We start from the raw sequence: 14,321 nt of genomic DNA, 5'->3' as shown, positions 1-14,321 counted from the left end.
GGACGGTGGTGGGTGGGCCACCATATGGATTGGTGGAGGACGGAGCCGTGTAGCTGCCGCCGTCGTCTTAAATTTTGGGATGATGGACAAAAGAGTTATAGCCAATCTCATGGAGGAGAGGCGGTGGGTAGAAGTCACCAACAATGGTAGACGCACGACGGAAAATGGTGCCTCAATGAATTCTTGGGCAGCTTGGCTCGCCGGAAGTTGTGGCTTGGTCTACTCGGTATTGTAGGACAGGTCACCTCGGCTTGGGATGCAACAGACATGACATGCGTCACTAGTCTATGCAGTGTTCACGGGAAGCGTCGTGCGGCACTACCCGCGGAGATTATTTTCCCTCCTTACTTTGGCTCTCGCATGCGTGGAGGAAGGAAGGTTTAGGCAGAGGCTAATAAGTGGGCGGGTAAGCTGTAAGCAGATCAAGATCTTTATCAGCTGCGCCGTACAACGCGTGCCTCTGCTCGACCAGGTACCGTGTAGCATCACGGTTACGGTAAGTTGTCGTGATCCTTTTTTTTTTCTTTTGCCTGTCTTATGGGAAAACTATTGTAAACTTTTAAGATGACGTTTTCTTGTTGTTTGTATAACTTATAAAAAACTTAATAAGATAGTTAAATATATGATAGGTCAATTCAAGAGCGTGAGCTAGTCCTCACGAAGTCACTGATTTTCCGAGCTTTTTCCCGAGACTAATCCTGTAATCCAAGGCTAACCAAAGACTAATATAAAGGCACCCCGCAAGCGTGAGCATTATCCGTGCAGTGAGACTAATTTCTGGCCAAGCGTGTCTAGGAAGCGCCACGAGCGCGTGACTGCTGCGTGCAAGCGCATGCGGTGCGCCCTTGTCAAGAGACAAAGCCCACTAAAGAGAAGGACTGAAGGAGAAAAACTCGATCGACAGACTTCCACCAACGCGAAGCGGCACCAAGAAAGACCGTCCGCCGGCATCCGTCGCCCACCGATCATCCGATGGCGTCCTCCTCGGTGGCGGCGACGGCGGCGGAGCCGGGGCCGCACGCGGCGGGAGAGAAGGTGGCGGCGGCCGCGGTGTTCTGGCACGAGGGCATGCTGGCCCACGACGCCGGCCGCGGCGTGTTCGGCAGGGGCCTCGACCCGGGCTTCCTCGACGTGCTCGACCATCACCCGGAGAACGCCGACCGCGTCCGCAACATGGTCTCCATCCTCCGCCGCGGCCCCATCGCGCGCTTCCTCTCCTGGCACTCCGGCCGCCCCGCCCACGCCGCCGAGCTCCTCTCCTTCCACTCTGCCGGTCAGCCCCCAATTATAATCTTGTAGTCTCAAATCCTGAAAAATAATAGACCCACTCCGGTGCCTTCTACTTTTAGTAGAAAATAATCTGAACCGTTCATCTCATTTGATCATAGGGTTCAGATCTATTTCTATTACCATCACATTTAATGGTAGTAGAATTGTAGAGGGATATTTTTGTCCATAAAAAAATATTTGCGGAGGGATATTTCCGTCTTTCCTGGGCTCCAGCTGCCGCCGCCCCGCGTGCTGCTCCTCCTGCTGGCCATCCATGGCGCCACCACCACCCGCTCGCCACCGCGACGACTCGCAAGGGGAAGCTTCATAAACTGGATCGTTGGAATGGGTTTCACGCAGAATTCTAGCGAGATGGGCCTATTCACGTTACATTAGCTCGGGTAAAGAGGAAGCAAAGCACAAATTTAATGGATCAGGCTCACGGAAGTTGAGCTACTTCTTTTCATAGCAAATTCAGGATGTTGATTCTGGTATAGCAATAGAGCATACTGTCCATGTCCAAATTAAATTCTTGATTCAAATTCAGAATCAGATTCTTGATTCTGGTGAAGTCATCCACGAAAATTAACATTACCGTGCCTGCTGATGCTGAGGCTACAGAAGCTCCTGCTCTCCCGCACCAGCCTCCTCAACAGCCGGCTCCACGCACGTCTGTAGCTGTCGTCGCGGTTGCCGCCGCCGGCGGCATCGTCGCGCGAGAGGAGGTAGAACCACGCGGGGCTCCTCTGCACCGCCGCCCCTGTGCGCATGCCGGAAGTCGTCAGGGCGGCGCCAGAAGCTCCTGCGGCGGGGAAGCGGACGCCGGCAGAGAAGGGAACAAAACAAGAGGGGGCGCCGGAGAGTATTGCCACTGGTGGAAGGGAACGTGATGCACAAGCGCCGGCGGCGGAAGGAGTCGCTCTCTCCACCTCCGCTCGAATGCGATGGATGAGGAAGCGGTGGCAGCGCTGCTTTTTCTGAAACATCCTAGCGATCCACGACGAGAAATAAATTAAGTGCCAAATTTATCCCAAATCTATCTCAGAACATTACTAATCTACCCTTAAAAATAAAAGGTTCAGATTAGTCTACTCGTAGTACTCCCCCGTTTCGAAATATTTGACACCATTGACTTTTTAGCACATATTTGATCGTTCGTCTTATTCAAAAACTTTTATGAAATATGTAAAATTATATGCCTACATAAAAATATATTTAACAATGAATTAAATGATAGGAAAATAATCAATAATTACTTAAATTTTTTGAATAAGACGAACGGTCAAACATGTGCTAAAAAGTTAACGGTGTCAAACATTTTGAAACAGAGGGAGTATAATATTACCAGTAGAAAGCACCGGAGCATTGCTCGAAAAATGAAACTTCTGATTGCCTTGTTATCATCTTTGATCATCTGCTCTTTGTGTCTTGTGACTTGTGAGTGCTACATGCCATTTGCAAAAGGAATTTCTGAACATAAGTGCACTTAGTAAGTACTAAGTACTATCTATGAATCTTGTCGTGGTTGGCAGAATACAGAGGAGCTCGTGCAAGCAGATTCTGCTGGTGCCAACAACAACAAGATATGTGAATGCACTTTCTTGAACCCTGGTTCCTGGGATGCTGCGCTTCTGGCGGCTGGAACAACCTTATCAGCGATGAAGCACATACTAGACGGGCATGCCAAGATTGCCTACGCCTTGGTCCGACCCCCTGGCCATCATGCGCAACCCGACCGTGCCGATGGCTACTGCTTTCTGAACAATGCCGGGCTTGCAGTGAAGCTGGCTCTGGATTCAGGGCGCAGAAGGGTCGCCGTTGTTGATATCGATGTGCACTATGGGAATGGCACTGCAGAGGGGTTCTACCACACAGACAGCGTGCTGACGATCTCTCTTCACATGAAGCATGGTTCATGGGGTCCATCGCATCCCCAGAGCGGCTTGGTTGATGAGACTGGTGAAGGCAGGGGTCTTGGGTACAATCTCAATATCCCTCTGCCTAATGGCAGTGGGGATGCAGGGTATGAATATGCGATGAATGAATTAGTCGTTCCGGCCATTGAGAAGTTTCGCCCTGAGCTTATGGTTTTCGTTGTTGGCCAAGATTCTAGTGCGGTGAGTCAAGTTTGTGCCTGTCTTAGGCCCTGTTTCTTTCAGCTTGGGATTATTATAATCTAAATTATTAGGAGTAAGCGGAAAGAAACATACAACTTATTGAAGTAGCTTATTATAATCTGGAGCCCAGTTTATTATAATCTGATAAGCTCATTTAGGTGAGCTTTTTTCAGATTATTGGATGAAAAATTACCCACCATGCCACCCCACTCCCTCTTTAGACTTGCAAACCCAATAATCTAGACTCTAATAATCTAGAAAATAAACAACTAACCGCTTATTCTACTACAGATTATTACAATATAGCTTATAGTAATCTGACTCAATAATCTAGATTATAATAATATTAAACTGAAAGAAACAGGGCCTTACACAGTTACACTTAATCATTATGTTGGAGTAATAATATTAGGTCTCTTTAAAATCCCCATCAGCTCAATCCTAATTTCACCACATTGTTTTACAAAACGAAACTATCTATCATAGCAATAAATTGTTATTGTTTTTGCTGCATATGTTTTAAATCATACATGAATCAGACTAGTTAATTGTTATTATGCCCATGCAGTTTGATCCTAATGGAAGACAGTGCTTAACCATGGATGGTTATAGGAAAATTGGACAAATAATGAGGGGCATGGCTGATCAACACAGCAATGGTCAAATACTGATTGTCCAGGAAGGAGGTTATCACATCACCTATTCGGCATATTGTCTGCATGCAACGCTGGAAGGTGTTTTGAATCTGCAGGCCCCATTGCTTGATGACCCATTGGGTTTTTATCCAGATGATGAAAAATACACCATGCAAGCCGTGGACATCATCAAGAAATGCTGGAAAGAATCTATTCCGTTCTTGAAGGATATATAGAAATCCAAGCCTCAATTTCATATCAAGAGTCTAGGCTCATGGTCTTTCGCCTTAAAGTACATATGTACTGGAGAAGCATCCGAATGCTTGCCCCTCTCATGAACGACCTCCAAATTTTCAATTCTCACTGGTATTGTATGTATCATGTAGTTGTACCATTGTTTACTTGCAGAACCAGTAAGAAATAACAGGGGTTAAACAAACTAGACAAAACTTCAACCCCTTTACTATATAGCAGAAGCTCCTATATATAATCCCATATCCGGTAGTGGAGGCCATGGCAGATTTCACCATTGTTTACTAATCCCTCCGTCCTCTAATATAAATGTTTTTGAAATTTCGCTTGCACTGTTTGACAACTCTTTTTATTCAAAAAATTTGTGCAAATATAAAAAAAAGAAAAGTTGTGCTTTAAAGTACTTTGGATAATAAAGTAAGTCAAAAAAATAATAATTTCAAATTTTTTTTAACAAGACGAATGGTTAAACAGTGCAAGCAAAATGTCAAAATCCTATATATTAGGGGACGGAGGGAGTAGTATACTTCATGCCTATCAAAATAAACCAACCTAGTACAAAATGTGACGCATTCTAGATTATGCTTGTATATGTGGAGCTTAGTTGTTGAGCTGAATAAGTATAAATACTCCATCTTCCACATTTAAAAATGTTTTGGTATTTCATCAATCGTCTAGATTCATTAATATCCACATAATTTTAGGTACTTATATTAAAAAAATGCATAAATCTTGACATAAATCTATTCAAAACCTATAATATTATAATATTATAGTAATATGAAAAGAGGAAGTACTATTAAAGAAAAAACATATAGACTTTGGTACAGCGAACAACAATATATCTATATCTAATATAAAAATACGCAAGGTTTCCGGTGTTTTTTCATCCGTTTTCCTTTTTTCGCGATTTTCCTTTTTTTTCACCGTTTTCCCTTTTTTCCTTTTTTCCCGTCCGTTTTTTTCGCCCTTTTTTCCCTCCCGTCTTTCTCTTTTGTTTTTTTCGTCCTTTTTCTTTTCGCCCTTTTTTTCATCCATCTTTTTTTTCTGTTATTTATTTTTTTCGTCGCCTTTTTTTCTTTTTCATCCATTTTTTTCGTTTTTTATGTCGCGCTCTTTTACACGTGAAAGAGTACGTGTACACGATAAGGATTTATTTTTTTATCTGCCCAGTTTTTTCGTCACCGGGCTGGTAAGGATTGTTTTTTACATACTCAGTTTTTTAGTCACCGGACCAAACCCTAACGTCGTCGCTACGTAGATCTGCCTCCCCATATGTTCCCTCTTCCAATTAATTGTAAAAATCGATTTCCCGCTACTCCCTATCATTTCCCCCACATGAATTTTCCTTTTAATTTCACTTTAATTTATTGGATTTAATCACCATTTAAAAGTCACTGTTTTTATCCCGGAGTTTTGCATATTCATTTCAATTTGATAAAAACGGAAACAGAAGATCGAGTGTATCAAAAACCCTCAACCAATTTTAGAAGATCAAGAAAGATTCGACCGGATTTGATAAGAATGATTAGTTCTAGCATCGTACGGACACGGAACTGTCTTCCGGAGGTTAAGGACGGTAGTCGACCATACAAGCTGAGCCTACAACTCCACTTGTGGGCTAGGTTAAAGAGAGGCAGGCCACGTAGAGGAAGACAACGAGGTGGGTTGGGACTGAAAAATGTATAGCGATAAAAATGATTTTAGCCATTGCAACGTACGGGTTATAGTAACTACAAAAATACAACATGGTGCAGCTGGTCCTCGGAAAAAGTACACCGAAGGTCCCTCAACTTGTCAGCGAGATACAAAATCATCCTGGTGCAGCTGGTCCTTGGAAAAAGTACACCGAAGGTCCCTCAATTTGTCAGCGAGATACAAAATCATCCTCGAAGCACAAAACCAGATATACGGGGTCCCTTAACTATATAAAACCGGTCACCCGAGATCCCTCGACGGTTTTGACACCGGTTTTATCCTACGTGGCGGCTGAGTCAGCGTGGGATCCACATGTCATGGTGCCACCTCATCTCTTCCCTCTTATTTCCCCTCTTCTCCCTTTCTCTCTCTCTCTCACTTTTCTCAGCTGACGACGGGGGGAGCAAGGCGGCGGCGGGAGGAGCAAGGCGGGGGGAGAAAGATGGCGACGCGGCGGCCGCACCAAGTCCGCCAGCAGAAGAGGAAGGAGCAGCGCGCGGCGGCGTCGGCGGGAGAGGAGGGAGCGGCGCCACCACTTTCACCAGCGCCCACAGCGACAGCTTGCCGGCGCCGCTCGCCGCGGCGATGACGACGACCGTGGATGCCACGACGGCCGCCAAGTGGAGAAGGAGGAAAAGACCACGGCGGTCGGCCGCGCCGGTTGCCGCCGAGTGGAATCCGCACGCGGGCGGGAGCTCGAAGCCGCCCCCACCCCCCCCCCCCCCCCCCCCCCCCCCCCCCGCGCCGCCGCCGCAGAGGAGGAGGAGGAGACCATGACGGTCGACCACGCCGATTGCCGCCGAGTGGCAGCTGCACGCGGGCGGGAGCTCAAAGCCGCCCCCCGCCGCTAACGACGCGTCCGACGACTCGCCCTCCACTTTCTGCTCTTGCGGCGCGGGGGCCTTCGCGGACGCCATGGCGGAGGCGGCGGCATCGTGGTCGGGGAAGCGTGGGTGCCGCGACTAGGGGCGGAGGCAACGACGAAGCAGGAGTAGGCCGTGGGGCGCCGCTGGCCTCGACGGGGTTCTCGCGGCGGCTGCATCGCTCCCCCTGCCTCGTCCCTTTCAGTCGTCGCCGCTGACACTACCTTGCTCCCTCCTGCGGCCGCCAAGCGGCGCTGTGCCATGGCGACGGCAACGAGGATGCTGACGGCGGCGTTGCCTCCGCCGGCGCGACGCCGGCTGCCGGACCTCCTCCCCACAGCGCCGCCCGTCGCCGGCTCAGAAAAGTGAGAGAGAGAAAGGGAGAAGAGGGGAAATAAGAGGGAAGAGATGAGGTGGCACCCTGATATGTGGGCTCACGTGGGTCCCACGCTGACTCAGCCGCCACGCTGACTCAAAACCGTCGAGTGTTATCGGGTGACCGGTTTTGTATAGTTAAGTAACCCCGTATATTTGGTTTTGCGGTTCGATGATGATTTCGTATCTCGCTGACAAGTTGAGGGACCTTCGGTGTACTTTTTCCGCTGGTCCTCCAATACTCGGCCCACTTTACTAGGTTCTCCATCAGACAATGAGGCCCACCAGAATTTCGATCTTATACGGCCCACGCATATCTTGTTAATTTCCAGCGCTGCGAGCCTGCACGAACTCACGTAGCCCCGGAGGAAGAAGACTCTCGGTCAAGAGTCAAGACTTCGACCAATCGACCAACACGAAGCGGCAAAGGAAACGTCACCGTCGCGGCGTCGCCGATGGAGTCGTCCGCCTCCTCCTCGGCCGCGGTGGCGGCGGAGGGGGCGCCGGCGACGGGGGAGCAGCTGGCGGTGTTCTGGCACGAGGGCATGGTGGCCCACGACGCCGGCCGCGGCGTGTTCGACTCGGGCCGCGACCCGGGCTTCCTCGACGTGCTCGACCAGCACCCGGAGAACGCCGACCGCGTCCGCAACATGGTCTCCATCCTCCGCCGCGGCCCCATCGCGCGCTTCATCTCCTGGCACTCCGGCCGCCCCGCCCACGCCGCCGAGCTCCTCTCCTTCCACTCCGCCGGTTAGCCCCAAATCTCGCTATCTCAAATCTTGGGGAAAAAAAACTCTAATTGACTTGGCCCATAGTTAGCATTCTCGATTTTTATTATCTGTTACGGCGATTGTTACATCCTCATTTGCATATGGAATCGCAGAAGATTAGTGTACTTAATAGTTTGTATAAATCTTGTTATGGTTGACAGAATACATAGAGGAGCTCGTGCAAGCAAATGCCGTTGGTGCCAAGAAGCTGTGTGAAGGCACTTTCTTGAACCCTGGATCCTGGGGTGCTGCGCTTCTGGCGGCTGGAACAACTTTATCAGCGATGAAGCACATACTAGATGGACATGCCAAGATTGCCTATGCGTTGGTCCGCCCCCCTGGCCATCATGCGCAACCGGACCGTGCTGATGGTTACTGCTTCCTGAACAATGCTGGGCTTGCAGTGAAGCTGGCTCTGGATTCAGGACGCAGAAAGGTTGCTGTTGTTGATATTGACGTGCACTATGGAAATGGCACTGCGGAGGGCTTCTACCACACAGACAGCGTGCTGACGATCTCTCTTCACATGAAGCATGGTTCATGGGGTCCATCACATCCCCAGAGTGGCTCGGTGGATGAGATTGGTGAAGGCAGGGGTCTTGGGTACAATCTCAATATTCCTTTGCCTAATGGCAGTGGGGATGCAGGGTATGAGTATGCGATGAATGAATTAGTTGTTCCAGCCATAGAGAAGTTTCGTCCTGAGCTTTTGGTTTTTGTTGTTGGCCAAGATTCTAGTACGGTGAGTCGAACTGGCATCTATCTTAGTTCATTGCATTTTGCATTTGCTAAGAGTCTAAGATTCCACACTATCGTAATATAATTTTTCTTTTATGCAATTATAGCTGCTGTTTCATTTGACAAGCAAGGTTTAATGTACTTATATAATAATTTTCTTGCGTGTTCAAGAAAAAAAAGTGTACTTATATAAACAATCCTAATAAATTCGGATAATCTTTTGCCATCACCTAAGAAAACAACAACATTTTGATTACAATATTAGCACTAGTCAATGGTGTAAAGATTTAATTCTTGTGTTTATAGCTTTATATATCTAAACCAAGACAATACTATCAAAAGAGTTCAAAATAATCTGTCTCTAGGATATTCTGAAATCATTACTATGTTGGAATAATAATTTTGGATCTTTGCAAAGTCGCATCTTACCAAAACCTAATTTCACCTTTTCCTTGCCTCCCTGAATAATGCACCACTCATATGCAGTGATACTTAATACATTGTTTTACAATACGAAACTATCTATCATAGTGATGGTTTAACTGCATATTTCAAAATTATATCTGAAACAAACTTATTAATGGTTGTTATTCCCTTGCAGTTTGATCCCAATGGAAGACAGTGCTTAACCATGGATGGTTATCGGAAAATTGGGCAAATAATGAGAGGCATGGCTGATCAACACAGCAATGGTCAAATATTGATCGTGCAGGAAGGGGGTTATCACATCAGCTATTCGGCATATTGTCTGCATGCAACACTAGAAGGTGTTCTGAATCTACAAGCCCCGTTGCTTGATGATCCAATCGCCTATTATCCAGAGGATGAGAAATACACCATGAAAGTTGTGGACATCATGAAGAAATGCTGGAAAGAATCTATTCCATTCTTGAAGGACATATAGAAATCCATTTCTTTTAGATGCGAGTGCCCTTGAACCTCAATTTCATATCAGTGCACCGTCTATTCTTATGGCCTTTTGACTGAAAGTACATGCATTCATTGGAGCAACATTCGAGTGCTTGTTCCTTTCATAAACCCCTGATTCACAAGTTCTCAATTCACATTGGTATTGTACATACATCATGTCAAACTCTACCATCTTATATTTGTGGACCTCAATTGCTGCGCCTAATAAGTAACGCTGACTAACAGATGGGCTGTTTGATTATGCAATGGGGCATTGGGGCTACAGCCACCTGTATTATATAAGCGCACCAGTTCCAAGTCTGAAACCAAGTGCCAAGTCTGAATTATTGTCTAGCAAGGAATGCTACCTGCTGCCACATCACTCGTCAACTTACTGCCTACAGCAATACTGGAAGGTAATTTTTCAATATGACTACTGCTAGTGCTAGGTGATCCAATTGCTTGCCACCCAGTGAATGAATCGTCCATCTGTTGCAAAAGCTGGTCACACTGCCAAGAAATGCCAGAAAGAATCAAATTCCTTTGGAAGTGGCTCTTTGGAAGGAATACATCCATCTTCTTGTGATTTGCGGGTGTCATCTCGCTCCATGGAACCATATTCTACCTGCGTCAGCGACTTATCTCCGATGATTTTTTGCAGCAAATCATACGCGCCGCAAATGCTTTTTCAGGCGGTGCGATGCGTCGATCTCTATCGAGGCGGTTTCTTTTCCGAGTCCGTGTGTTTGTGGTGAACTGCTCCGTCGTATGGCTGCAATGCTATGCAAAAATTTTGCTCGGTTGCTTGCTTTCGCACCTGGAGTTCTTGAAGAATTCTGTACAGGTGGACTTTTATCTGAAATTCTCTGGTCAACTTCATCTCCCAAGTAGAGACGCGCTTCCGCCGCGGCTACTGCCGACAGCGCTCGTGCAACCTGGCACCGACCGACCACGAAAGCTGCATATTTTTTTTAAGACGATGCTTAAGAAAACTTAAGGATGGTCTCAAAAAAAAAAGAAGAAAACTTAAGGATAAAATTTCCTATGCATCTCCCGGCCCAAATCCCCAATATTTGTTCCCTGTGCGTACGAGTAAATTATTATCAGGAAAAAGGAATTGGTAAGGGTCTGGTATCTAACATTTATGTAGTTTTAGATAAGTTTATTATCAAATCTATAATTTTCCTATTTTGTGGTTTAAATCTATGGTTTGTACTAATAATAAATTAGGTGTTAGATATGTTAGTTTTGCTTATAATATTGTTAAAAGTATTTTTGTAGTTTTGAAAAAAAGTAAAATTTCACAAAACTACAAGAAATTTGATTATTCTGTCACAAAACTACCGTAAATTTGTATCACAAAATAACATATTTTTGTGATAAGATTTCATAAATTGTAGTTTTACTATAAATTTTGACATTGGATCTATAGTCTATGATACAAATTTTAAAGATATAGTTTTGTGATAGTTTAGTGAAAATATCTCTAGTTTTATAAAATTTATTAACCCAAATATTCTTAAGGGCCTGTTTAGATCCAACCCCAAAATTTTACGTCCTGTCACATCGAACGTTTGAACACTTGCATAAAATATTAAACATAGGCTAAAAAAATAACTAGGGGCCTGTTTGGTACAGCTCCAACTCCTAAATTTAACTCCAGGAGTTGATTCTGGAGTGGAGTTGTGGAGCTGCCTAAACCCAGCTCCACAACTCTAGTACATTTTGTACATTTTGTAGTACATTTTGTGAGAGAGTTCCACTCAACTCCATTTCCAGTTTTAGTGGAGCTGAAACTGTTTGGCTGAGCTCTAGCTCTGGAGCTGGAGCTAGAGCTGTGCCAAACAGGCCCTAATTGTGCAGATTGCGACTAATTTGCGAGACGAGTCTTTTTAAGTCTAATTATACCATGATTTGATAATGTGGTGCTACAGTAAACATTTATTAATGACGGATTAATTAGGCTTAATAAATTCGTATCGTGGTTTACTGACGGATTCTATAATTAGTTTTTCTATTAGGACCCGAACATCCTATGTGACACTCTATATGATATCCGATGTGATATGAAAAACTTTACACAGGTAAATCTAAACATCCTCTGAAGACCAAGACCAAGGGGTTTCGTAGCAAAAGCTCCATCAGGATTCAGGAATCAGGACTGGAAGCCGCCAGTTGCGGGGACGTGAAATCGGCGTCTCGTCAATCCTACGGCCGCTCCGCTCTTCCCTTTTCCCGTGCTTGCACTCCAAAAACGCAAAAACCGCTTTCTTTTGCTTCCGTCCCTTTCCATTCGTCCTCCCTCCGCCTCTCTCGCCATCCGCCGCGGCGCCAACCGAGTCGATCCCCCCTCCCGCCCCCGCCGCCATGGGCCTCCTCTCGAACAGGTTCTCCACTCTCATCTCTCAACCCCTTCCATTACCTGGATCCTCTCTACCCTGCTGCGCCGCTAGTGCTATTTCTCAGTTCATTGTGCGAGGTTTGCTGTCTGCAGCGCTGTAGTTTCGGGTGATTTTTAGCCTGTTTTTTTTCCTTCAATCTGTGGTTAGGATTGGGAAGGAGACCCTGAAGGCGGGGGATCACATCTATTCGTGGAGGGCCGCGTGGGTCTACGCGCATCACGGTTAGGAGTCCCTCTCGTCTGTTCCTTTTCCCCTCTTTTTAAGTTTTGATTTGATCAGATGAATCAGGTTTCGTTACCTTTTTGAATTTGATGGCTGTCTGCGTCTTGGACCAACCAATGGGGTTAGAACAAGGGATTGATAGACTTCAGAGAATCTAGCCCAGTCTAATATCTGCAAAAGATTTGAATAATTCGGAAGTTTTAGGTAACTAGGTTACTAGGAGATCCATATGCTGTTTGGTGCTTGATTTTCTATATAACAGAAGGGATATCATGCAAATTCTATGGTGGAATTAGATGTGTAGTATATATGTTTGTTCTGTGTATACTCAATGAACTTGTTTTGATGCTATGTTGAAAGCCTTGGGGCAGATGAATTGGATTTGAATTGATTATCAGGCATGTGAGGCAACTGACCTGAATTTTTTGGGGGAGCACGCAAGAGAGTTGCACATATTATTTGTGTTCAGAACTTATGAAAATTTAACGAGGAAATTGCAATAGCAATTTTGTTTTTGCAACTAATAGCAGTTTTTTTTTTGGGAAAGACCAGCAGAGCTGGGGTATATATTGTACTCCCTCTGTTTCATATTATAAGTCGCTTTGAATTTTTTATAGTCAAACTTTTTCAAGTTTGATTAAGTTTATGAAAAAAATAGTAATATCTACAACACGAAATTAGTTTCATTCAAACTAACATTTAATATATTTTGACAATATGTTTGTTTTGTGTTGAAAATATTGCTATTTTTTTATATAAAGTTGGCCAAATTTAAAAAAAAAAACAAAAAAAAGTCAAAATGACTTATATAATATGAAACGGAGGGAGTAGTAGGGAAGATAACTTTACATGAGCACATGACAAGCCCTTGGAAGAAAGAAAACCAAAGAGAAGAAAAATAAAAGATTCACACGTTGGTTTTTTTATTATTATAAGATTAAATGCCAGGTAGAATACTGCAATAGCAGATAAAATAGATCTTGCACAAGCTGCAGTTGTTGCCATTTGTTGTAGATTTGGGTATGCAGTTACTTTTTTCTTGTAGTCTTTTTTTCCTTTTTTGTAGATATAACTGTATTTTTCATGCAGGAATATATGTGGGCGATGATAAGGTGATCCATTTTACTAGAGGAAGGGGCCAGGAGGTCGGAACAGGAACTTTCATTGACCTCCTCCTTATGAGCTCTGGTCCTAATACAAACACTCCATGTTCAATATGCAACAATGAAGGTGCCACCACCAATACGGAGACAAATGGTGTGGTATCCTCTTGCCTCAACTGCTTCCTGTCAGGGGGCGCCCTCTACCGTTTCGAGTATGCTGTCAACCCAGCACTTTTCCTTGCCAAAGCGCGAGGAGGGACGTGCACGCTTGCCCCAACTGATCCAGATGAGGTTGTTGTGCGCCGTGCCAATCACTTGCTCAGCAATGGTTTCAGGTGCTACAACCTGTTCAAGAGCAACTGTGAGGACTTCGCGATATACTGCAAGACAGGCCTCCTTGTGGCAGAGCAAGGTGTCGTCGGGCAGAGTGGGCAGGCCATCTCCATCATCGGTGGACCTCTTGCTGCGGTGATTTCAACCCCATTCCGCCTAGTAACCACGAATATCTATGGAATGGCGGTGATGGCAGTTGGGGTGTATTGCGCCAGCAGGTACGCAGCTGACATTGGCAACCGGCGAGATGTGCTGAAAGTGGAAGTGGAGGACCTGACTGCTGGGCTGGCGAGTGGCAGGATTCGTGCCGTGGAGAACATCAGTCAGTTGGTTGCTCCGGCAGAAGCCCAAGGTCTGGCCGTAACCGCACCTGTTGCTGCTTAAAGTGCACCACTGAGATCTATACATTACTCCAGACCTTCTGCTGCTAAATTTATGGATGTTTCGTTGTCAAATATCAGCTGAAATTGTGTACCAGAGTGAGCCTCCCATTCAGCAATAGCTGTACAAACAATGAAAAAACTTATACGCCCGTTTCTGCCATCAACTGTTATGTGTGGCTTATCTACTGTTGTATAAATTATGAACATGGAAGTGTGGTGCTTGTCGATTTGCAACTCAAGATTGTGACAGCT

General features: G+C 45.5%; 3 protein-coding genes across 8 annotated transcripts; all 3 read left to right on the top strand.

Moving 5' to 3' along the window:
- The first annotated feature begins 880 nt into the window (after positions 1-880).
- On the top strand, positions 881-4,535 carry LOC4338921 (histone deacetylase 8). The gene is made up of 3 exons (XM_015783136.3): positions 881-1,273; positions 2,809-3,386; positions 3,955-4,535. The coding sequence occupies exons 1-3, from the start codon at positions 973-975 to the stop codon at positions 4,255-4,257; spliced, it is 1,182 nt and encodes a 393-aa protein (XP_015638622.1). The 5' UTR covers positions 881-972; the 3' UTR covers positions 4,258-4,535.
- A 3,059-nt stretch (positions 4,536-7,594) lies between these two features.
- Positions 7,595-9,839, top strand: LOC4338920 (histone deacetylase 8). The gene is made up of 3 exons (XM_015784651.3): positions 7,595-7,959; positions 8,141-8,721; positions 9,319-9,839. The coding sequence occupies exons 1-3, from the start codon at positions 7,665-7,667 to the stop codon at positions 9,619-9,621; spliced, it is 1,179 nt and encodes a 392-aa protein (XP_015640137.1). The 5' UTR covers positions 7,595-7,664; the 3' UTR covers positions 9,622-9,839.
- Positions 9,365-14,308, top strand: LOC9270028 (protein LEAD-SENSITIVE 1). Of its 6 annotated transcripts, XM_015784643.3 has the most exons (5): positions 9,365-9,786; positions 9,873-10,042; positions 10,288-10,470; positions 11,711-12,013; positions 13,340-14,308. In XM_015784643.3, exons 2-5 carry the CDS (start codon positions 9,988-9,990, stop codon positions 14,068-14,070), a joined length of 1,272 nt encoding a protein of 423 aa, XP_015640129.1. In that variant the 5' UTR covers positions 9,365-9,786; positions 9,873-9,987; the 3' UTR covers positions 14,071-14,308. The 6 variants fall into 6 exon arrangements, with proteins under 6 accessions (XP_015640129.1, XP_066166846.1, XP_015640136.1 ...); XM_066310749.1 differs by lacking the exon at positions 10,288-10,470; XM_066310747.1 differs by lacking the exon at positions 9,365-9,786 and having other exon boundaries at positions 9,865-10,042.
- Positions 14,309-14,321: the final 13 nt, after the last annotated feature.

This window comes from Oryza sativa, chromosome 5, assembly GCF_034140825.1.
Source record: "Oryza sativa Japonica Group chromosome 5, ASM3414082v1".
NCBI classification, from domain to species: domain Eukaryota; kingdom Viridiplantae; phylum Streptophyta; class Magnoliopsida; order Poales; family Poaceae; genus Oryza; species Oryza sativa.
The sequence above is the reverse complement of the archived record's forward strand: the minus strand, read 5'-3'. Positions and strand labels throughout refer to the sequence as shown.

Bases quoted from the DNA above. Each gene is read 5' to 3' on its own strand.
- LOC4338921 (XM_015783136.3), top strand. From the start codon at position 973: ATGGCGTCCTCCTCGGTGGCGGCGACGGCGGCGGAGCCGGGGCCGCAC. The intron at 1,274-2,808 runs GTCAGCCCCCAA...GGCAGAATACAG, and splicing joins CCTCTCCTTCCACTCTGCCG to AGGAGCTCGTGCAAGCAGAT. The intron at 3,387-3,954 runs GTGAGTCAAGTT...ATGCCCATGCAG, and splicing joins TTGGCCAAGATTCTAGTGCG to TTTGATCCTAATGGAAGACA.
- LOC4338920 (XM_015784651.3), top strand. From the start codon at position 7,665: ATGGAGTCGTCCGCCTCCTCCTCGGCCGCGGTGGCGGCGGAGGGGGCG. The intron at 7,960-8,140 runs GTTAGCCCCAAA...TATGGTTGACAG, and splicing joins CCTCTCCTTCCACTCCGCCG to AATACATAGAGGAGCTCGTG. The intron at 8,722-9,318 runs GTGAGTCGAACT...ATTCCCTTGCAG, and splicing joins TTGGCCAAGATTCTAGTACG to TTTGATCCCAATGGAAGACA.
- LOC9270028 (XM_015784643.3), top strand. From the start codon at position 9,988: ATGCTACCTGCTGCCACATCACTCGTCAACTTACTGCCTACAGCAATA. The intron at 10,043-10,287 runs GTAATTTTTCAA...GATTTTTTGCAG, and splicing joins GCCTACAGCAATACTGGAAG to CAAATCATACGCGCCGCAAA. The intron at 10,471-11,710 runs GTGGACTTTTAT...AACTTTACACAG, and splicing joins TCTTGAAGAATTCTGTACAG to GTAAATCTAAACATCCTCTG.